General features: G+C 42.8%; 1 protein-coding gene across 3 annotated transcripts in view; it reads right to left on the reverse strand.

The window, feature by feature from the left end:
* LOC138585438 (brain-enriched guanylate kinase-associated protein) overlaps window positions 1–14,163 on the reverse strand; it is a 30,197-nt gene extending 16,034 nt beyond the window's left edge. Inside the window, exons 1-2 of one of the 3 annotated variants that reach the window (XM_069657763.1) lie at window positions 14,134–14,163; window positions 1,079–1,283 (exon numbers count right to left, since the gene is read on the reverse strand). In XM_069657763.1, the coding sequence (XP_069513864.1) occupies window positions 1,079–1,176 (98 nt within the window). In that variant the 5' untranslated portion in view covers window positions 1,177–1,283; window positions 14,134–14,163. Of the gene's footprint in view, window positions 1–1,078; window positions 1,284–13,753; window positions 13,883–14,133 lie in introns of those variants that run through there. The other 2 variants (XM_069657762.1, XM_069657764.1) reach the window with 2 other exon arrangements.
* Between the last annotated feature and the right edge of the window lie 10,746 nt (window positions 14,164–24,909).

The following is a 24,909-nucleotide window of genomic DNA, read 5'->3' on the forward strand; positions in this document are numbered from 1 at the left end:
GGGGGGATATTATGCTCATTTCAAGCTTCATATTTCACTCTGTGAAACCTGTGGAGTAGCTTAGCATAATTTACAGTTAAAAAAAACTCTGTGCAGGCCCTCATACAGCCTCTGCACTGAAACGACTCAGTCAGCTCTGTCCCTTTAAGAAACCCTGCCCCTACAAGCCCACTTTCTTTTGATTGGCCAGCTCTCCAAAGCCTGCTGAGGCTGCACTTTGTGACATCACAAAGTGCAGCGTGTAGAAAAAACAGTATGAAACCTGGTGTTCACAGCAGCCTGCAGACTGAGCTGAGAAGCCTGGGGATTACTCCAACATACTTTCACCTACAGATTTGAAACTTCAGCCACGTTTAGTCTGGACATCCATCATTGTAACATTATATATGTCTTAAAATGTGAAACAGCGTAATACCGCCTCTTTAAGTATTTCTGCCTCTTGCACAGCTTTTCCCCAAGATATGTTTGTACATTTGAAACTCAAACACCTTTAATAGTACCTAGTATGACCTACTTACAGTAGTACTTCAGGCTAAATGCTAAGAAAATGTAGCAGTTTTCTTGGTACCAATAAATTATAAATGATAGTTTCACACTGGATGTGAAATATAGTTTATTTTTTAGCTGCTGTATCTACAACAAAGTCAGCAGGTAAAACAACACCTGCCTACAGAGTGATTCAATGAACGTCTCAACTGACCGTTTGGCATTTCAGCACAGCATTACCCAGCAGCCCCCACCTCCTGCGTCTCTTTGATTGGCGGGCATTCGCAGGGGAGTACAGGTGTTTGTTGTTTGGTATAGGATGAGTTTACGTGAAGTAGCTCCAGGGATGAAAAAAATCCCCCATTAGTGACCTCGTCTGTGAGCGGGAGCTGAGTCAGACGTAATGAGTGCTTTCACTGCGGTGAGATGAGATGACGAGGCAGCATGACTTCTGGTGCTCGGAGAGGCGAGATGAGGCAGCTTCAGCACCGCCGGGCGACGAGAGGACACACCTCGTGGGCGGATGAACGGACAAACAGATAAAAAAACGAGCACGGATGGACAGATGGCGTCTAAAGAGATTCGCTCTTACCTCTTTTTTGGATGTTTGCCGCCATTTCGGGGGACTTTTAAGGCGGTTTTGCCAATGTATATCTTTTTCATGGTTTGTCTGTGTTCCTTCCCTCTCATGTGTTTAAAGGGGTCGACCGCAGGGAGCCGTCATGTGTGTTAGATCCCCAAAGGAGACCAGCTAAGTCTGGCCTGCAGAGATACTGAGTGCTCTACATGTGTTGACCCTGCCAAACAAAGCAAACACCACTATTAGCAACTATGCTACAACCAGAGATCCTGTCTTCAGCACAGCGTCAACATATATTTTACAATGAGAGTCATTTTAATGGAAAAATTTGCAATAGTTTTGTCTTTGGATGGAAAAAGAGAGCTTACACAGCACAAAACGTTGCACTTAATTAGGAATAACAGACCACTTTTAAGGTTAGCAGCTGTTTAAATGTTAAAATCCCCCCTCAGTGATGTAGCTTTGGGGCTAATTTTAGCTTTCTTTTGGTGCACTTCCTCCTCACGATGTCACATTGTGTTGTTTCCTGCAAAGATACAGTGGGAGTAGAAATGAAAGCATTTCAGACATCAGAGGTAAATGTCAAGTTTGGGTTTCAGACGTAAAGAGCAAAGGCCTGCTTTCTGTTGTGCAGCAAAGTTCAACAAAGAAACAAGGACAAATCTATAGAAGGAGAGAAAGGACGCTTCCACAGCTACAACCTTTGTGGAGTTTATGTCGGTTCAATGAAACCTTACATTTTTACAAAGGCCTTATAATACTTTATCATTTAATTCAGGGTTCCTACTCGCAATGGATTCAACATTTTGGGATACTGATATATATTCAAGCACTTGAATATTTGGTTTTAAGTTTTTACTGTATCACAGCTATAGAAATGCAACGATAAGTCAAACAGCTGGCAAGAACTACTTTGATTGCTAATCTTAAAGCTCCTGTGAGGAGTTTTTATCTGGTCATGAAACAGACTGAAATTAATTCTGATGACTCTATATGAGCTACAAAAGCAAACCAGACCATCAGTGACAACACTGATTATTTCTATTATAGTTATTTTTAATTCCAGAAACCACTGGGGGGGGTAGGTGTCAGACGACGTGATTAACTGCACGCTGCCTTTGTTTCCCTTTTCCAGGGCACAAATTTAAAGTGATGCATCATCTGACTGTTAAAGAAAGCAGGATGAGAATTTCTGTTAAAAAACACAACTTAAGCATGTACAGGACAAAATCAAAGAGATAAGAGGTACGGCTTTGTCCACAGGCTGGCGCTAAAATCAACACAAACCAAAAGTTCCTCACAGGTGCTTTAATAATTTGTATTTTAATAGTAGTTTTTTAAAGCTCCTGTGAGGAACTTTCAGTTTGTGTTGATTTTGGCGCCCCCTGTGGACAAAGCCGTACCTCTTATGTCCTGTACATGTTTAAGTGGTGGTTTTTAACAGAAAATCTCATCCTGCTTTCCTCAACAGCCATATCGCTTCGTCTGACACCTACCCCCCGCCACTAGACATTAAAAATAACGATATAGAAATAATCAATCTTGTCGCTGATGGTCTGGTTTTCTTTTGTAGGTCATAGAGTAATTAGAATGAATTTCAGTCCGTTTCATAACTAGCGAATAACTCCTCACAGGAGCTTTAAGTCTCTTGTTTAAGTTAATTAAATTTGAATATTTTCTGGTATCTTTCCTCTTGTATGACAGTAAATTAAATATCTTTGCATTGTGGACAAACAAGACATTTCAGGGCATCATCTTGGGCATTTTGAAACACTGAGCTTTCTGAGGTTTTTCACCATTTTCTGGCATCTTATACATCAACTAACTAATCGATTAAGTAATCCAAAGATTAATCGGCAATAAAAGTAGGCCCAAGTTTCAGTGAAGACAAAAGTTATTTACAAAGGCTTTAACAGTGTGGGTGTAACTGTCATCAAATATTGATTTAAAGGCACAGAAATATGGGACATGATGCACTTCAGACAACGGAAACGAGCACAGGTACAAAAAGGGAAAACAGAAACGACTGAAACTGATCTAAATTAAGCAGAAACTTTTGCTTTAATGTTGCATCTCATCTCTCAACAAGACGCTGACTGAGGAAAAATGGGCCTTTAAAAGAAAATAAAATGTATTTGTAGGTTTTATGTCTGCATTTGGGTTCCTGTTGGACACCGGCCTGCGTCACATCCCTGCTGTCTGATGACAGTCCTTTCTGATGAGCTAATCTCACACTTTTCAGTAAAACAAACATCCCTGTAACGCTTTCTCAAACATCTTCATCTCCGACGTGTCCAAACACAAAAGACGTGAACTGACACATCCGCTCGGTCTGAATGGAAAAGATTCTGACAAGGCCAATACACTGACGCCTCTTTTCCAAACATTTCTGCCGTTCCCTCAATCCCGTGCGCCTCTCCTGGCGTCCGCAGCACAGGTGCGGCTGTCAACCCTCAGACAAATAGCGCGGGTTATTAGATGAGACGGGCCGTCAAAGCCTGATCAAAGCCGCTCTGATCCGAGCGCTGGACCGTCCACCCGCGCAGGAAAACAGAGACACGCTGAGAGGATGTGACTGCGGATGAGCGAGGGTACAGACGAGGTAAGCATCATATTTGGGGTGTTTTTCCTGTGCATGCTGATTGAGACAAAAAAAAAAAACAGGTGACATTGAGAAACATGTTGATTCTCTAAGTTGTTGGGAGGTGATTTACGCTTCTGGATGAGGAGGCAGGCAGACGTGTACTCCTCCAGATGGTGACAGCTCAACACCGCCACTGGAGCCTTCATTCCAGCTGCTCCCCTCTGAGTCATCGCACACCGGCTCTGCAAGTGTGTGTGCATGTGTGTGTGAGATTTGGTGGGTGTGAGCACGTCTTTTTGTGAGCAGGTAGATTTTTTGAGTTCATACGTGATTATGAACACTTGCCTGTGTGTATCTTTGCCTTCATGCACTTGTGTGTGAGTGTGTACCTGCATGCTTTTGCGTGTTTGTGTGCTGCTGCAGCTTCAGCTCTGCCCCACAATCTCCCTCTAACAAAAACAAGACAATAAAAGTCAGAAAGGACACATCTCAGGCCACATCAGGTGTCCTCTGTCAATCCGCCAACACACATCCCACTCTCACTCCCCCGCTCCTTCATTCACTCGCGCTCCCTTTTGCTTCTTCTCCCTTTAGCCGATCCTCACACTGCAGCAAAAAAAAAAAAAACCACAGCCAAGGCTCGTTCAGATGGCGCTGCCTACCACCCACTCGTGCCACGCTGACATTTGAGAGGAACTCGGAGCATTGAAAAGAAGGAGGAAGGGGAGGAGGAGGATATTAAAGTTGGGGATTTGGAAGGAGTGAAAAGCAGGAAGTGTTTTGGAGGAGAGGAAAGACTTAGAGTAGTTGCAAATTAGCCAAAAAAACAGGAAAGAAGAAGAAGCAGTCACCAAATTAAGGAGGAAAAGCAAAAAGAGTGGGTGTGAAATGTTGGCTAAAAACCATAATTTCTCCTTCCTCTGCTCTCTTCCTCTGTCCGTCTGTTTCCTGCTACATCTACCTTGCAGATAGATTAGCTCTCAGGAAAAGCCCTTATCACACACCCAGACCTCGGCTTTAAAGCGAAGGGAACCCGAGCGTCTGACTCATCCAGCAGCAGACGCAGAAAAAGGAGGCGAAGAAGACGCTCTTTTGGCCCCGTATGCCTTCGGATTAACAAGTCAGCTAACCTGCAGCAGTCACTCAGCGTGATGACACGTACAGTATGACTCAGACTCCACAGAGACAGAAAAAACTACTCTCAAATAAGGGTACTGTTCTGTTTGTGTGGGTTTATGTCTCTGTCCTGGATTGATTAACTCTGGAGCAGACACCTAAGCAGTTACACACCAACGACCAACATCATTAGCAGCAGCAGCAGGGGATAATGACCCGCTGAACGGATTTCATGTGCCGCTGATGGCACTCGACACAGGGGGAGTGTGTGATCACGACAAGCATCCCCCAGAGGATTTTTTTAGGATGAGGGGAAGAGGTGAGGGAGGCTAGCTGAGCTCCGAATAAAAACACTCAAGTATACACAGTTCTGATCTGCTGAGAACGACCCAGAAAAGCAGATTGAGTCCTAATTCAAACACTGACATCACTTACTAATGTCTGTACAGTCAATTTGAAGCTACAGGTAGTAGCTGTTTAACCTAGCTTAGCCTAAATAATGGAAACGGAGACACCGCAAGTTTAGCCAAATAAAAATTGTATTCATGATGTTCAAAAAGAGGGACATGTGCCAAACTTTTTCTTAGCAGGGCCCAGAAAGTTCTTTAACATTTAACAAACAAGATATAAAGTGTGAATTAGTGAGGTTTAGAGTTACTAGTAGGCAAATCTTAGGTCTAGCTTTTTCAATGTTTCCAGTCATAATGCCAAACTAAACTAACCAGCTGCTAGAATAAGCTTAAGAGTGATATCAAGCTTCTAAGCTAACACTCGGTAAAAAATATATTTCAGACAATACCAAACAGTTTTTTATGGTTTCTCAGATGACAAAACACAGCAGAGTGGTTCATAATAGTACAAACTTCATCTCCTCCTTCTCCCTAATTAAAAATTCCCTAATCTCCATAGTCCCCGCCCACTATGCACATTTCCAACCGCCCCCTCCGTTGTGAAAACAAAACACGTCTCTGCCATCGTTTAGCGGCTACTTGTTGAAACTTAGCTAGCTTGAAATGTAGTTATTAGTAGTAGTAACGTTAACGTCAGTAGTCAGTAGTGAGTTTGAAAAAATTATGATGGCGGTTATAGCTGGCTCACACATCGCCGAAGTGGTTGCCATAGGTTACACATAATGATATGCACAGTGTCACCCCGTCCATTAACGGGATTGGCTCCTTAGGTTTGTGACGTCTCAAACCTGCCAATCTGAAAACTTGTTGTTCAGCCTGTCCTTGGTACACTGCAGTTTTAAAGCAGACAGGCCCAGCCATGGAGATGACTGCTGATGTTGTCCCTGATATGTCTTGTAGCACATGAAGAACACCACATGGAGATGTTAACAAGGTTAAACACTGGATCTTGACTGGAGGGGGGCTTTAAAGGCCTAAGCTGCACCGTACTGGATGTATGTTTTGAGTCAACTTTTTCTCGGGACATCTCTGCTTCTTTTAGTGAAGAATGAGGACACTGTTTTCACTAGCAGGGCTCATGTATATCTGGACATGGCCAAATGCTATTTGTTTTTGGTTTTTAACAAATGTTCAGTTATAAGAGATCTTTGAAAGGTCCCTGTGGGGTCAAGAGCGATGTTTGCTAAAGCCAGAAGACCCTGACCACCGTTCCTCTAAATACTTGAAAAATATATCACTGAACTTTCTACAAAGCGTTTTTATGCCAATGGCATTTTCAAATTAGTTCATAATAACTCTGAAAGACTAAAGCCAAAAAATATCAAGCACTACAAATATTTTTTGCGGAAATAACATACCCAGCTAGCCGGGAACGTTCCCATAACATTGGCTAACATTAGCTACAAGTTCTAATTATGTTTGAAAGAAAACATTTTAATTTAATATTCAAAGAACGTTTTACGGATGTTTATCATTTCAAATAAAGTTCTTGTAACATTAAAACTTAAACTAAGACAAAACGTTTTAACTGCAACATTGTGAAGATATTTTCAGGATGTTATTTAGGCCTGGGATGTCAGAACGCCTTTTATAAAACATTTATAAATCGATGTTACACAAAAACAAAAGGTAGAACATGCTCACTGCAACATTCTGAGGATCTTTTCAGGATGTTAGTACGGCCTGAAGCATCAGAACGTGATTTATAAAACGTTCCTGAAATGTGATTTAAACATTTTCAATGCAGCTTTCTGAAATTTTTTTCAGAGAACGTTCTCCTGTTATTAAAAGGAACAGTCTGGGAACCAAATAAAAACTTCCTGCTCAAAAAATTACATTCTCAGAACGTTCTTAGAACAAAACATCTCTAGCTGGGCATGCAGTAAGAAAGACAGTGTTGGTGTTATGTATGCCCACAATATTAACATAGATATAAAATAATTTGAAAAGGTGTTAGTATGACAACTTTTCTTCCAAAAGTATTTTTGATAAATTATGCATGTTTGAAATCTAGACCGTAAATTGGATTACAGTCAAGGCAACACAAAAAACCCCAGTCTATAACAGCACACACACACATACACGCAACACACTAACATGAGCACATTCTGTCCTACGAAAAAAAACATCACCCTTTTGACAAGAAAATCATGTTTCGGAGCCAGTGAATCCTTCTGAGAGCTGTCCTCGCAAAGCCACAGAGATCTTGTCTTGTTCCGACCCAGAATCTGAAAAACGAAATATTCAGCTGGAACCTCTCACTCAGTTTGAAACTCTAAGACTGACGCTTCCTGATGATTAGTGTGTGTTCAAAATCTGAGATTCCAAACTGCTTTAGTGTTTCACCAATTTTTTTATCTGACTTTTCGATCAAACAACAACCTTCTAAATAAATAACATGTTGTTGTTTTACACCAATAAAGCCAGTGTTCGGGCATCTTGTCAGCCGCAACCAAAAAAGAGAAGGGACAGAGAAGCACGAGCAGCTTTCAAAAGGTTTCAGCTCATTAAAAATAGAACAGACAAAAACACAAATAGATACACGCAGAGAAAAAAAAAACATGTAAGCGCGCACACAGAGAGGGCACACTCCCACCATCACAGCATATTGTTTGTGAGTGGAGCGCGAATGGACAGGTAGTGATTAGACACAACAAAAGGAACCACCTCTGCAAACCTGCGAGCCTGCAGAGTACTTTTCTGTGTTCCTGTGTTTCTCCCTCTCTCCCTCTCTGTCTCTCTCTCTGTGTGTGTTTCCATTTGCCTCACGCTCTTATACACATAGCAGGCGGCTGCGATGTACTTACTGGTCCATCCATAGCTCTCAAGAGGACACCTAAAAAGCTTTAACTCAGGGATGCATGAATGGAGCTTTTACACACAAAAAAGAGAGACTATACTGAGAGAAATATAGAAGCAATATTGCTCTAACAGCTCTCCAGCATAGTGCCATTAATGTAGTGGTATATAAAAAAAGACACTCAAGCCGTGACCTCAAGTTTGGGATCATCACAGACAAACAAGCATCAGAAATGAGAGAGAAAACTTTAGTTTATGTGTGTTTAGTTTCCTCAAATACTCCCTCTGCTTTGATACTTGTAATTAGTAAAAGGTCACAGTAATTTTCCATTAAGTGGTTTATGGTCGGCTAAATTGAAGGTTGAGAACAATATTTATCTTCAGAGTTAGAAAAAAAAAAGGCTGTTACCACTCTCATTTGTTTGTGTAAATATGAGGCTAGCAACTTGTTAGCTTAGCCAAGCAAAAAGATAGGAGGCAGCTAGCTTTTTTCTCTCTGCAGTTATTAAAATCCCCTCAACCAGCACCTTTAACTGGCACATACATCTTTTTGATTTAACCTATAACCTATAATAACCTAGGTGTAAAAAAAACACACACACATGGCTATGTGTATGCTTTGTAAATGTATGCTAGCTTCATATTTAGCTTACAGACATGACAGTAGTATCTATCTTGTAATCTAACTCTTAGCAAGAAGGTGCAGCTGTTTCTTTAAATGTCAGTCCTTTTAGTAAGCAGTTCTTTTCATAAAACTTTCACTTGAGACAACCTAACAAGGCATAATATTCTAAAAAGTCAGCTAGGTGTGCTGATTTGTTATATTTAGACGGACAAGCTAGCTGTTTTACCATGTTCCAAAAATGTATGCTTAGCCAGGCGTCTATTGGGAGTATAGCTTTATATCCTATGGACAGATATGAAAGAGAGTTGATCTTTTCATCTAACTCTCTGAAAGACATCAAAATTTTACAAAATGTTGAACTATCCTTCAACTCATATCTCCCTATAAGGTAGACAAACTGGGGCCTACAGTGTCTTACATCCCTGCTACTTTTATCAGATACTTCAAAACTTTTGAAGGACATCTTTATATGCTGTTAGATTAAGTGACTTTTTAAAGAATAAATAAGGTTCCTGTTGAATTCAAAGGTAAGACGTAGCATACTCAGAGGTTTTACAGCAAACTTACAGCCTTATGTGGTTTGGTTTGACTATTAGCCCATTGTGGCTAATGTTAGCAAACGTCACTGAATATTCCTATTCACATCACACAGCAGTCATTTTGCTAACTTATTAGTCTTATTAATTGAGGTAGTGATACATTAGTTTAGCATTTAAGCTAAAATGCTAAAACACTAGTTTAGCTCAACAATAGTTTAGCATTTAGCATGATTTCCTTGGTCACTTGTTGTCACCTCTGCGAGCCTGCAGAGTACTTTTCTGTGTTCCTGTATTTCTGTGTGTGCGTGTGAGAGTGTGATACAAGCAGAACTTTTGAAGGGCATCCTTATACTCTGTTTGACACTTTTAAGTGAGATTATGTAGCTTTTGCAAGTATAAATAATGTTCCTCTTAATGAACAGTTAAATTCAAAGGTACGTAAACGCAACAGACTCAGGGGTTTTGCTGCCAACTTGCCTTATTTGCCCATGGTGGCTAACGTTAACTAATGTTAGCAGTCTTAGCTGAATATTCTTTTTCACAATTAGCATTATACAGTCACATTTTTCTAACTTATTACTCTTCTCTTATTACTTGTGGTAGTGTTATTTTAAGCCTTTAGGCTAAATGCTAAAACAGTAGTTTAGCTAAACAATACTTTAGCATGTAGCATGATTTTATGTGTCACTTGTAGTCTAAGTGGCGGCAAAAGTTTTTATTAAATTTCATTCATTTTGTGCTCTTGCTGCAAGAAGGAGCTGACTTGGCATATATTGTAGATTAATATGGAAATTTTCATTCAAGTCAAATTGCCCAAAAATCGAGTTAAGGCAGCTTTTACACGCAGTGAAGCCACTCAGCCTTTTACATGGTCGACTGATTAATGGTCAAATGGAATGAACCTGACCTGTCTGATCTGACCGCTGGGGCTGCAGAGGGCAAAGGGGAGGAGGAATAATGGGGTTGAGATGATAAGAAACACTTAATGACCCCCAAAGGAGCTGTCAGTGATTCACAGGAGAGAAAAAGAGAGGCTGACTGCTCAGACCACAGATTATAGAGGAGAGCATTAGTCTGTTAGATCAACTCTGTCCACTTTCACAGATCAAAACCAACCTCCAGCCTCTTGAGACCAGCCTCTCTCCCACAACACTTTCGCTCACATAAATGTCTGCTAACGCTCTTCTGTATCACCACTTAGGCTATAAAAGTGGTTTAATGGACACCTAATTCTTTCAGGATGGTAAAATGGCTAAAGTATTAAATATACTCTGATATTAGTTTCTTAACAAAATGTATTTAGCTACATGGTTAGCATGAGTAACCACCTGAAGAGGTAAATAAAAGACTTAATCAAATGGTGAACTGAATTTTAATTTAAAGTTCAACATATTGGGAACATTTTCTTTCTTGCTCAGAGCATATATATCTGTGAATTAAATATGCAGCTACCCTGAGCAGTTAGCCTAGCTTAGCATAAAGACTGTAAACGGTGAGAAACACCTAGCCTGTGCTCCATCCAAAGGCAATAAAACTGCCAACCCTTCTTCGGCTCACTGATTAAGACATATCTAGTTTGTTAGATCTGTTTAAAATGGGTAAAATCAACACGTCACAGTGTCACTGGTGGTGGTTTGAAGAATCATTTAGCAGTGACATCCTGAAGTCTCCACGTGTTGCTGGCAAAATTCAAGGCCGCCCCTCAACTTGTTGTTTTTACACATTGGTTACTGTGCAGGTTGAACAGAACAGAGGCATTCTGGTAGCTGGGTTAATTACTTTCAGACAAAATCAGGCCAGCAGTTTCCTTTCTTGTTTCTTTCTTGATGCTAAGCTAAGCTAAACTGTCCTGGCTGTAGCTTCTTAATGTATGAAGAGACACTAGAATGGTACTGATTGAAGTTTGGGAATTATGCTTCAGTTTTTTCCCCCTATTGTTAATAAAGACAAACCACTTATTTAAAGTTAGAGTGTGAATAAATTGGTGCAGAAGGATTACAGATGCAGATGCTTCCATGCAGGGCAACGCAAATTATTTGCTGTGGTCTTTGCCAACAGATCTCAACCGAGCTACATTTCTGTAGTTGATTGGAGTAATGGCTGCTGAAGGTGATTCAATACAATCAAAACTCCAGATCAGGTACTAAATTGTCATTGAGGTGAGGTTGTTTTGTCAAGTACAGTGGTTAGCACTGTCACCTCACAGCTAGAAGGTTCCTAGTTTGAGCCCCGGTCCAGACTGAGGGGGCCTTTCTGTGTGGAATTTGCATGTTCTCCCCGTGCATGTGTGGGTTCCCTCCGGGTACTCCAGCTTCCTCTCACAGTCCAAAGACATGCTCGTCAGGTTCATTCGTGACTCTAAATTGCCCGTAGATGTGAGAGTGAGCGTGAAAGATTGCCTGTCTCTATAGATTCTTTATAGTTCAAGGCGGGATTATTACACCTCCGTAACGTTACGTCAGAATGGTGGGGCGAATACGTTCAGGCGGCATCGGAGATACTAACAGAGGCGTAACAGAGGTAAAACGGCGTCAGTGTAAACAGCAGAGCTGGGAGGGCGGAACAGCGGCGTGTGTGTGTATGTGAAGCACGCTTCCGCAACGCTGGAACGCTATGTAAAAACACACACTGGGCTTTACACTATCGTGGCTAATGTAAGATGACAAAGGCGGTATGACGGCAGAGCTTCGTTACAGCGCTGAGGTGGAACAGCAATGTAAAAAGGGCTTTTGTGTCAGCCCTGTGATTCACTGGTGATTAGTCCAGGTGTAACCCCGCCTCTCACCCAATGACAGCTGGGATAGGCTCCAGCCCCCCCGCGACCCTAAACAGGATGAGCGGTGTAGATAGAATTTAGTAACAATTTTCTGGCACCATTTGACACTCTGATCCATCTTACATGATGCTTAAATGTTTAATTAACACTTTTATTTGTCTTTTCTTCTGTATGATGAAAAAAGTTAAAAAGGAGAAGACTAAAAAAAGATTATTCCTTAATTTACATCCACTTACTATGCCAAACTTTTATTTCCTTGCCTTCCAAGGACGCCACTTCATAATGATTCTTTCAGAAATCAGCATTCAATTTCGGGGGCTGTCAGTCATCCTTGAAAAGCAGCTTTCAGCTTTTTGCAAGTGGTGTCAATCTCATTTTTTTAACAGAAACCCCTTCAAATTATAGTCAAAAGAAGAAGTTTGACATGTGTTTTAATGCTCTGACACGACTTTAAAAACTTTAAAAAGTGTTATTCTAACAAAGAGGTCTGTGTTGCTCTGGAGCTTCCCTGCTCCAACGTGTCTTCATGTAAAATTTAGATCTCTATCTCCGCCACAGGGCCCCCGGACGCAGGAACCCGGCCAAGCGAGGGACAGAAATTGCGAAAGAGAAACAGAGAGAGCAAGAGAGGGGGAAGAGATTTCAGGACATTTCATCAGTTCGGACTGGAAGGCATCTTGGAGATGGATATGGAGGTGGGGGCGGGCAGGACGTAGAGGCAGGGTCAGACCCTCAGGTAGATCCTGCTTCCTGTTTAACCTCATCACAGCTCCATCAGAGGCCACAGGTGACCTTGTTTCCTATTCAGCAAAGAGCGAGGAGGAAAAAGACGTAGGACTACCCCCTTCTTATCTCAACAAAGCTGCTATAATTCAATTAAAGCCGTGACAGGGAGGTGAGGAAAATTGATGTCTGATATTGGAGAAACACCCCGTCTGATTAATTACCCCTCATCGGCTGCCTAAACGGCTTTTAAACTCTAATCTGCCTGAAATTGTAATAACACCATCGGTAATCGAACACAATAGGGAAAGCTTGCGATCTATTTCCGTCCGTGCCGGATTAATAATGGCTCATTAGTAATAGTATCAATTAAAACGCGCCTACTGTATGACAGTGAGGTAAAAAGGGGACAGAGGGGGAGCGAGAGGAAGGGGGAAAGATCTTTTCCAGCGGCTTGTCATGTTTGCTTTCCTGCTTGAAATCCCGTGTAATGCAGCTTTAATCAGAAAAGTAGGTGAGCGCTTGTAATTTGTGTAATGAGCTCATTAAGATTTGTTTTTGCAGGCTTGGGAAAGCGTCAGTAATGTTGTCACCAAGCTTTTAATGAACATTCGAGACTGTCAGGCTCATTCAAATATATAGAGATCAATAGTGAGAGCTTCTAGTTGTCCATATTGATAAAGCAGCGCCATCCAAAGAGTAATTAATCAGTTTTATAGGCGCATTCCGACAGGTGATTGTCTGAAATCCTGCAGAAGCAGATGTATAGGAGTCATTTTTACAACCTTAACACATTCAAAGCAAATTTAAAACCCGTCTTGATTGATCCCTAACAGCTTTTACAGTAGCTCAACGTTTGCTGCAGTGAAATTTCAAGCCAAGAGATTCCCTGCGTACAGCGTACAATCATCTGCAAAGAAAAACACCCTTTTATCTTTGAGAAACTATCAGAGAAAGCACATCAGTCCTAACAGCACTGCATCAGTACACAGAGAGCACAAACTGACTGTGAGTGCAGCCACATCACATACAGATGAGCACAGCAATACACACTCACACACATTCACAGCTTTGTAATCCAAATCAAAAAGATGCAAACGGTGAAACAGCAGTACCTTCCGCTCACGCAGAGCTTCATCCTGGAGACCGAGAGATAAAAATCCTGCTGCCGGAGCCTCGCCGGGGGAGAGCGGAGAGAAAACCCCTCTCTCTATATGCTATCAGGATTGGCTTACCCAGCTTTTCCCTTAAAGCTCAGAGAAACCCCCACCACATGCACACCGTCACTGCCGCCGCCGCCGCCGCCACCACCTCCAACACCAGCACGCTGCTCCAGCAGCAGCAGCAAGACGGAGGGAGAGAGAGACTGTGCGAGAGGAAGAGTGGGAGGAGAGGAGCTTAAAGGAAGAAGACAGGGAGAACGCGGGGGCGTGAGGATGGAGCGCTGAAGGATGTGTGCACAGAGAGAGAGGAAGAGAGAGAGGGGGAAGCTTACCTGATGGTGCCTATGTTGTTCATCTTGTCATCAGGCACCTTAAAGGAAATGACAGCATGTTAGTGGAGGGGACCAGTCAAAGTGGAAGAAGAGCATCGCTGCAGCACGAACACGAAAGAGAAATATATATTCAGCAGGCACGATTTCCCTCATTCCCTCTGCTTTTGTTTATGTTTATTCCTCCCCTCGCTCCCTCCTCCCCCTCCTCTCCATGCAGCGCTCCTCTGACTTCCTACATCTGCGCTTAGTGGAGGTGAGAAGAGAACAATCATATCATGCCAAAGAGTGTGAGGGGGGGGGGAGAGGGGAGAGGGAGAAAGAGAGGGGAGGGGAGAGCGGAAACCTCCATTGCAGCCAGACTGCAGATACATGGCAAGCCCCCCCATGAGGGGAACTGGCAGCAACTCAATATCCTCGTTGAGGTGCTGAATTGGAGAGAGAGATGGAGAGAGGAGGGAGAGAATAAGAGGGAGGTGAGGGGGGAACAGGTGGTTCAATCTGTTGAATCTTACATCTCAAGTCCCCGGCTGTTAAGGGAGAATATACGCGCATGCTGCTGGCCATTTTTCTGTAGGTGATGAATAATATATAACCATCATGAGAATATTTCCCCCAGTATTCTCATTCAGAAACGTGGCTCCATGCTGCCATGTTTCCAAGCTTCACGATTTGGCGAGTGCTAAAAAGTGGGTTTAAGGATGTGTAGTCACTGGACGGATGCATGTATGTTCAGTTGCGTTGCTAATAAAAGATGCAGCCGCTGCAAAAGAGCCCGATCTCCAGGGTCAGCGTGGAAACATAACAGAATACCTACAGAAAAACGAGCCTCTGAGCCGGAGGATACGCTTTAACGAACTACAGTTTGTATATTCGCAGCAGAAGGCCTGTGCGCACGTGTGTGTGTGTGCCTGTGAAGAATGTTTCGCTACACAAGTACAAGGACTCGTGTGAGGAAACTTTGCAGTGACACACACACACAAACACACACTAGACGGAGACGAACACCAACAGGCTCACATGCCTGCCTCTCAGCCCCCACACCACCCACCTTTTTTTCAAGCAGTTGCTAAGGTGACGGCAAAGGCTGAATTTTAATCAGACAATAAATTAAGGCAATGTGATCTTCTGCTTTATTATTAAATGACAGCGGCGCCGTTTTCGGAGATCTGTCAAGTGTGTTTTGGGGTTCGCAGAGAATCACAGACACACTGCCAATTACTCATGAACAGTGTCACGGCTGCAAACAATAGTGATATTTGAGCTTACAAAGTGTGATTCTAGGCTTTTTAGGAACTGAAATAATATATTTTTTGAATGAAAGAAGGAAAGCCGGATGTATTATCTTCTTCCGCTGAAATAAATGTCATTCTGCGGCTGCAAATACACTCACTTTTAATGCAGTAATTGCTAATTGAGCCTTCGTGTCTGTGCTCCTTTGACATGCACTCTGCTGCTGTAAGTCTGAGGAAACCACCGGTTGCTATTCCTAAAGAAAAACAGTTGTTTAAACAGGTTTTCAGCAGCCGCAGCTGTTTTAGCAAGGTTACGTCTCAAGCTGAGTAAATGATGGATGTCACACAATAAAGGCCGGTAAGTGGGCTGAGTCAGTAAATGACTGCATTGTTCAGTTCGGATTGTGTGGAGGAGCTGCTGATGGGCAGAATGCTAATGCGCACACCCATAAAATCCTGCTCGCCGGTCAGCATGAAGCACCGCTCCTGTGCACACTCAGACGCATCATCATCGATCTGAACTGGTGGATCAGCTGAGTGGTAGCCTGTCTGTGAATAACTTACACACCAAGTTTAAATGAGTCTTTTCCATCATTTCCCCTCGAACATAATTGAGACTTTTCCTTAAAAGCTGCACTTGTTTTTTGGCCGTTAACAAGCTGCGGAAACAAGCTGTAAACACAACACTGACATATCATCTCCTTTTAAGGTGATAAAGAGAAACAGTTGCCTATTTAAACACCCAGCAGATATTGAGCAACATTAGCGTCTACCAGGAGGTGTTTTTCAACACGCCTGAGAGATGAATGTTCAATATTACATCTTATTAGTTGTTTTTCTCACATGTTTCTTTTGGACTCTTTAGCTTCCAAATGCTCCTCTTGTTTGCCAACTACTCACCGACTGCTGTTAAAACTGTCTTCACTGAAAACAGCAGCCTGCTGCACCCAAAATCAACACTGACAACAGCACTGAGGATACAAATAACTAATGAACTTTGACTAAAGCAGCTTAAATCCTGAAGTAACAGTGTCAAAAATCAGTTTTATAGTTTTTGCGGCACTTAAGGCAACACGCGGAACTTCAGGTGTGCTTTTGGACCTTGGCCAAAATAGCTTGCAATGCAAATACCGGCAAAAAAGAAAACTGCATCACACGCAAGTGAGTTGAAGAGTAAACGTCTTGTGAAGGCTCCGCTTTCTCTCTCTTGAGGGCCACTGTCGGTGATGGAAAACGTCTCAGTAACTGTAGCTTGTGAATTTTGCGCAAAATGTTGCTACCGACATCAAGTTCGTAATACTGAAAATGCAAAGGCTTCACCATTGTGTTCCTTAGGTGATATAGGCACTGTCCTTTATAACTTTTAAACTGCTTTCATTAATATTTATATGGCTAATGACCGATCAAATAAGGTGTAACGGATATTAACAAACCTTCAGAGAATTTTCTACCAAGCCTGCAGTTACCCTCACAGTTTGTTTTGGTTTTCTGCATCTTTTAAGTTCTGGTTCACCTAACACACTTATGTCTCCTGATGCAGCTCGGATAAGCATTTAGAATTTAAATAGCCCAAACAAGAGTTGGTGGAGACCAAAAACAGAGCTTAAAGAGAGTGAATATTAGAATTACATTCATCAGCTGGACAATAAGAAGTCAAAATAAAGTGACTTCATGTCTGCTGGACGTATGCAACTGTTTGCTACCAAGTTTAACATATCAACTTTAATAGCTAATGACATGTCGTATTTGTTGGGAAACTGGGAAAAAATGGTTTAATAAGGATACATTGAAAAATATCTTCAGGCTAAGGTAAGATAATCTTTCCTTTGCTTTTCTTCTGTATATGCGAGTGTGTACATGTGTATGCTCGTACACATGGTGCATGAATGTATCATGTGTATGACCACGTCTGTCACTTTTGTTTCCTCTATGTCCATGTTTGACACATGATCATGAGTAGAATGTAACACAAATGGGACAATAAAAAACGTCTTGCTTCGTATCACTGCAGCATGGATTATATCCTGTATGCAGCTGTTAAAATCTTCATTAAAACAAATCTCCCTAGACTTCATGACTCGCCCATCTCTTCCTGTACTTCTTTTCTCTCTTGTTCTGAATAATAGAGCAAGAAAGAGCCCTAGAAAAATCAAGAATAACTCACTGTAATCATCGCAAGACTTCATTTATTCAGACATCACTTCAAACTCGGAGAAACAATTTCCGCTCCAATCATAACATATGTTACGAGGCCTGGCTTTGATTAAAGGCTGGGATGACTTTCATCACTCACCATGTTGATGCCCCGGGGCAGAGAGGCAGATCTGTAGGGGTATCTGGGGAAGTCGAGATGAAACTCCGGAAAGGGACTCTTCAACTCAAACCCTTGTCGGAACAGTGGAGGAGGTGGAATCACGTTTTTAGCGTCTATCTCCGGCTTTTCCAGTTTGTCTATTTTTATCTCCAGGTCCTTTGGTTTGTTATCCCTCCTCACAGTGTCAATGTCCGTCTCAAGAAAGGCTTTCTTTGCCAAATCAATTGGAATATGCTCCTCTTGGGTCTTTCGCAGCTTTAGTAAAGTAGCCTGCTGTCTGGCCATTGAGCATGGCAGCCAAGGGATCGAATGTGTCACCTCTTGAAACCTGACTTCTGGCTGATCTGGGGAGGTTGTGGTGTAGCTGGAGGTAGAGCCTGGTTTCCCGAAAGCCTGCAGGCTACTTGAGTCCAGAACGTTGGATGTCACTTCATCCAGGAACTGTGAAAACTTCAGTTTGGCTTCGACCTTTTCCCCCAAGTGCCACTGTGGTTCGACACTTTTAGCACTGACGTTGGTCCATTTGGAGCCCCTCCCCTGATAGAGCCCACCCCTCTCTGGCAATGCTTGGACTCCTTCCTGTTCCACCTCTGGATGAGCTCCAACATGAGGCCCTCTTGACAGACATCCTGCAAGCTTCCCCTCCTTTCTCAGACGACTTTTAAATGCTTCCTGGCTTTGCTTCTTGATAGAGCTGTGCAGGAGGCAAGTTACTCCTGAGCTCCAGCTGTGCAGACTGCTGGTACCCTCACTGCTACTCCTGCTGCTGCTCCTGCTGCCCCTCGAGCTGTTGCTGGGGCCACTGGTGCTGGAAGGCTGGCTTGGGGAGGACTGGTAAGATGAAGGGCCTATCAGCTCCTCAAGCCAGAACTGATCCGCAGTATACTCGGTGCAAAGAGCTCCAGAGGAGGCCAGAGATTTTGGCAGCGGCTGACCCTGCTTTGGGATGTCTCTCTGGGAGAGGATGCAGGCTGTGCAGCTTGTCCCATCCATTGGCTTGAGTCCTGTCTGCAGGAATGTGTTCTTTCTCTAATTGTTGCAATTGGCACATGGTCCATGGTCCAGTGAACAACCCCGATTTTAGCAAAGTTCTACCCCAATGCTGTCTCTTTGTTGTGCAATCCTTGCCCAGAAGCGATCCAATACATTTCACTCGAGGCTGAACAGATGGCCTCCCTTAGTGCCAGAATAACCCCCTGCTATGTCAGACAAGGACATCCACAACTACAAAAATGAATGCAAAGAAGTCTTGAGTTAGACCAGTCTCACAAAGCTATCACAGACTTCTTGATATTTGCATACAAACACCATAATTGACATTCTGAAGTCAAAGTCAAAGACAGTGAAAATCACAGCTCCTCTGATGTTAATCTGCAGAAGCTTCTGGGTTGGGTTTAATGAGAGGGAGTTTCAACACAATCCTAGCGAGTGTCTTTGGTAGTTGAGCAGAGCTTACTCTGCGGGTGCTGTTCCTAATGAGACCGTCTATTGATAGCAGAGCAGGCAAAGCTTTTTCAGCTTTTTCCAGGTCAGTGGTCGCAGAAGAGCATTGATCCAACAGAGCACATGGCAGCTGACACACAGACACACAGGCTAATGGACGGGCTTGTTGAGTAATGGATTACGGTAATCTTATCAATACCTCTAATTAACAAAGCAGAGGTATTTATGGAAGCCCTGCAAGACATGATTGAAATGGAAAGACTTTTTATTATCCAATAATGGCTAGCCTAAGAGAAAATACAAATTGTACTGAATACCACTCATACAACCGTACTTAACAGTTGTTTCATAACATAGAATTACACTGTTTACATCAGTGTGTTAAATTCCTTTTGAAAAATCATTCATTAGCTTTTTGCAGAGGGTTACACAAAACGATCAATACCAATCAGAAATGAGTCCAGAGCTTGAGCGGGGGGTATTTAGCCTAGCTTAGCAAAAACACTGGTTAGCCTGGCTCTCTTAAACCTAAATAAGGGTTTTATGGGGAGTTACAGACAAAATACAAAATTTTGTTGAATGAGTTTCAGCCTGGCTAGCTCTCTCCCTCTGCTTCCAGTCTTTATGAGCTAGGCTTAAGACCTCCTGACTCAAGCTAAAAACTTAAGTAAAAAAAACATTTTGACACCCTTTTCACCTTTTGTCTTACATTTAATTAAGGAACTCTATGGTCATTTCAAAATGTATTCATTAATATTTTTAAATGTTCTTTTTGATAATCCTTAACTATATTTCTGGTGAGCGCAGTACTGTGATGTTTACTGAAAGACCAGCTCCAGTCATGTTTTAAGACATATAAAATGCTCTGTGTGAAATAATGAATTGTGTCTGATGTTTTTTCTGCAAACTACGTTTATTTACCTTGTAAAAATCCTCCCAAGGCATCTCCTCCTTCTCCCTCATTAAAACTTCCTGAATCTGCATAGTCCCCGCCCACTATGCACATTTCCAACCGCCCCTCCGTCATGAAAACAAAACACGTCTCTGCCATCGTTTGTTGGCAACTTGTTGAAACTTATCTAGCTTGAAATGTAGTAATTAGTAGTAGTAACGTTACCGTTAGTAGTCAGTAGTGAGTTTGCAAAAATTGGCAGTTACAGCTGGCTCGAGCATTGCCAAAGTGGTTGCCGTAGGTTACACATAATGATATGCATAGCGTCCCCCATTCCATTAACAGGATTGGCTCCTTAGGTTTGTGACGTCTCAAACCTGCCAATCTGAAAACGTGTTGTTCAGCCTGTCCTTGGTACACTGCAGTTTAAAAGCAGACAGGCCCAGCCATGGAGATGACTGCTGATGTTGTCCCTGATATGTCTTGTAGCACATGAAGAACACCACATGGAGATGTTTACAAGGTTAAACACTGGATTTTCACTGGAGGGGGGCTTTAAACATGCAGGATACCAGTTTGTTAATGAAAGATATTGAACAAGATCATTGTAATCCATTTCTCAACATGACCCCCGAGATAATCACTCTTGAGTAAGTAGGCTCAGTAATCTGTTTCCCAAAATGTTGAACTATTCCTTTAAATTACATACTTGGTATACACACACACACACATATCCATGCACCCACTTTCTTATCAGTGAATGTAAAATGTGTAGTATTGCCCATGGCTGCTGTTAAATACACATGGTGTTTCCGTATCTTCTCACGATTCTTTATTTAATCATCCGCTGATATGCAAACAATCTTTAATATGAAGACAGCTTCTACATACTGAAGCGTGTATTCACACGGGCATACTGTAGCTCTAATGTTCATCAATATTCAGGTGGTTACATAACTGCATCGATAACACCTCTTTTAGTCTGTGCATGGGAGGAGTGTAAGAGATCAGGATTGGCAAGTGAGTGGCAGCAGTTTGACAGAAATTGAATGCTGCATACAAAGCTGGGCCGAGTGGATATTTTAAATATGAATGCTTGTGCGAAATCTAAAAATAAAGGCTCATTAGTCTTCAAGAATATGCAGCAGGAGAAGCCATCAGTTGTAGCAGAATCTCAACTCGTGATCAACAATGTTTTCTTGTCTTACTTGTATTCTGTGGCTGCAGAGGTTTCTTAACCCAAGCCTTTAATGTTCCAAGTCGTTACGATCTAATTCAATTTCTGAGTGTAAGGCCACAGAGGAGACCTTCAACTTGTCCTACCCATGCAGTCTTTCCCCCATGTCTTGCGCTTGTATCAGACAGGGATAATATACTGTACTGTGCATCTTGTCATGCAGGAGCCAGACTGTTTGGGTCTCCAGGGGTATCATTAGCGCAGCATCCGATATGTAGGGTTTAAGCCACGACTGGGCGGCCTGCTGTGCGCATGCGTTTCCTCCAGGCTTAGGCCCCACACCCTGCCTGCTGCTACAGCCCATCCGGCTCACAGGACACCCAAGGGAGCCCCCTGTCTGGTACCAGGGAGGAGCACCAAGCCTCCAGCATACAGACATAACTCTATATCATTTTCTCTTCGCTCCGTCCCCATTTCCTCTTTCTTCAGGCTTGCTCCATTGTGCCGCCATTTCTCACCATTTTCAGACTTTCCAGACAGGCTCAGGCTTCTCCTATGATGAATGTCTTTAATAATCTCTTTTCAATCTCAGGAGGAGTAGAGGGGTGGGAGCCAATTTAGAACTATCGTCCTGACGGGAGAGACTGTCAGCCGGTGGCTGCCTGGAGGTAATGGTGCTGAAATGGATTCCTGCTACAAGCGCAGAGGTGGAGGTAATTGGTGATGCTTGCTTGCTCAGTGGTTGCACTCTACTTTCCCTCGCTGCCTGGCTGGTTGTGTCGCCGCCTGGCTGGACTGAGCCTCTGCAGGGGCCAAGCTATGCGTCCCTTACTAAGCCTGCAGAACGGACTAAACGCCATGGCTGGTCAACTCAGGCCGTGAAGAAGTACTTAGCTCTTACTCTGGATGTGTTTTTTTTCTCTGATTAGAGTGGGCCTTCCTCAAATCAGACCCTCGCCACTCACACTTCTTCACAAAGTTTTAAGTCGCACTCAAAGCTGAGTGAAGCGCCCTCGGTGAGAGTAAAATACGGCTTTAAGCTTTGGCATTAAGTCCCCTCACTCAGCAGAAACAGGAAGTTTATGTAACCATGATTTCATGTCATCTTAGCACATTTGGCAGATGGCTGTTTATCAATCAGTCTGGTTCTGCACGAAGCTTCTGCCTGTTTTTCTTTGTCACTGTTGCCAAAAGTGCTCAATCATGGTGGAATGAAAGTTTCATTTTTGGAGCGTCTTGCATGATGAATTCAACAAGACGTACGTGGTCAGTAAGTCAGCATCGGTCACTGTTAGAGGGGCGAAACAACCCACTCCAGCTCCATACTAACTGGTTTTATGTGGTGGATTGGAAGTGCGTACTAGTGTGAGAATGTATGGGGTGGTTTGATAAAACGCCCGGTGTTGCTCTCCCATGTGTCCACACACATCGTCCGTGCCACCGGAGGTCCGTTTGATGCTTCTCCAAATGACAAAAGCCAGTTTAACTTGGGGATAAATTGCAGGGGAAAAAAAGCATGGAGCATTTATTAAAGATGGCAGAGACAAAAAGCGGTCTGATGCCCTCCACACAGGGCAGATAAATCTAAAACGCTGGAAGAAAAAGTAATCTTCTAGTTCCACTCTGCGCCGATTAATTTTTCCACCCTACGCACTGATAAAATGTGTCAGTGAATTAATAACTTTTATGAGAGCACCAAAAAGCCCAAGCTAAAACTCAAAGCTCAGAATTGATTTCAGATTGCGTTTTGAGGAAATCACTTAACCTGTAGCAATAATCATGTCTGCATATTGGATGTTGGCTGATGGAGCTCACTAACTGTGTCTTGTATCTTAGCCGGAGCCAGTCGATAAATGCTAACAGGAACAGGTGCACTAGTGAAAAGCCAAGATGAGGAAACAGCGTGTCTTCAGATGTGGCATCGGTAATCCATCTCACGCAGAGACGCTTGTCAATGCCTCCGGACCTGCAGGGTCGCTTTCAGAGAGCCACGCTGTGCAATCAAATGAGAATGGGCTAAATTGAATAAGGGCGAGCTCATTCTGGAGGTGTGGAGAGCGGCTTCTTTGGATCCCTGCAGAACGCACTGTAAGTCAGGCAGTGATTACAGAAGCATATAATGCATAACACAAGGGGGTGAGCATCTGTTTTAAGGAGGAAGTGTGTTAGCAAAGACAAAACCGGTCTATATATCACACAAAGCACCCACCAACAGCTTTAATTCTAAATATGAATATAGAGCGGATGGATAATGTTTCTATAAGCGTGTGCCACTGTGGAGGGGGACCAGCTGACCTCAATACATGTTATTATCATGCCACAGTTTCTGTCAAGAGAGCCTGTCATATCAGTGTGTGTGTGTGTGTGTGTGTGTGTGCTCCACCAGCTCAGTCACACAGCAAGTGGCGAGGGTAGCATCGTGCAGCAGATTCACTGAGTTGCGATCACAAGTGTTCACGGTTGAACAGACAAAGAAAATGAGAGCCACCTGCAGAAAGCCAACTTCATCAGCAGAAGAAGACATTGCGGTGGAGGCTTCCCTGTGGTTTATGGGAAGTGTAGTAAAAAGAACTGCACATAATATAACAAAAACTGATGGTTTGTCCTTAAATTTGTCTTAATTATGCACCAAAATATCAAGCCAAATTCCTTTCATGTAATAACCTACCTAACCTTGGTTCTAGTTATACATTTTTGTATAGTTGCAAGTGTTTTAAGACGTGTTGATTCAACTGTACACTTATTTTGAATGATGCCGTTTGTGGTGCTGTCTGATGCTTTTACACTGACAGGTATTTCTGTCATGTTTCATCCCTGTTTAGTTTGGTACTTAAGATATTTTAGAGTTTTCATTTCCTGTTTTATTTTGTCAATCACCCTTTCCTCTCCTTCCTGCCTAAAGTGTTTTCTTGCTTCTGTGATTGTGTGGTTCTTTATTAGTCTTCAACTCCCCAGTATATTTGGGCCCAGTCCCAATCTCCACACTCACGGAAACTCACAGACTTTGAGGCGCGTTCCCGGTAAGTGCATGAGAGCTTAGTGCTGTCCCACTGTCAGATCAGCAAGTGTGTGAGGGCTCTGATGCGGACTTTTCAACGCCAAATTACGGACTTTCCATGAGTCCACATATCTGCAGACTTCCCCTGCGGACTGTTGGACTTACCCAGAGTTCATAGCGAACTTGGTGACGTAAACAAACGTGATTGTCCAGCCCCCCCACTAAATGGAAACAAATGTTCGTACATTGAAGTAGTATTCAATAAAGTTTGATCAAAAAATAATAATAAATGTAAACAATGGGCGCATGGACGTGACGGGAATCGCAAATACGTTTATCTGTAAGTGACAACAATTAAATATTTGCATTGATTAAACATTAATGCCTTTCTGACTCTTGATTGTTTGTTATATAAAGCTTATCTTAAAACATGTCAACACTGTAAGACACACAAATACATGCTGCAGGTCGGCTTTTTTACTTATTAGATTTAATGGCCTGTCTGGTTTCCAGGCAACGTGTGATGCCATGATAGTGTGTCCCATTCCTCATTTTTATGCCGTTCTCAAACCCTCACGGACTCACACACTGCACACCTGACACCATTAAAGTCTGCAAGTGTTCAGTGCTTCGGCTTTCGGGTGGAGATTGGGATTGGGCCTTGGTCTTTGACTTGCCCTGTTGTGTGGATTTGTTCCTCTCATTGCTCCTTCAGTGTTT

The sequence above is a fragment of the Semicossyphus pulcher genome, unplaced genomic scaffold (assembly GCF_022749685.1).
Source record: "Semicossyphus pulcher isolate SPU_LCO1_2020_fin unplaced genomic scaffold, fSemPul1.0.p SCAF_11, whole genome shotgun sequence".
NCBI classification, from domain to species: domain Eukaryota; kingdom Metazoa; phylum Chordata; class Actinopteri; order Labriformes; family Labridae; genus Semicossyphus; species Semicossyphus pulcher.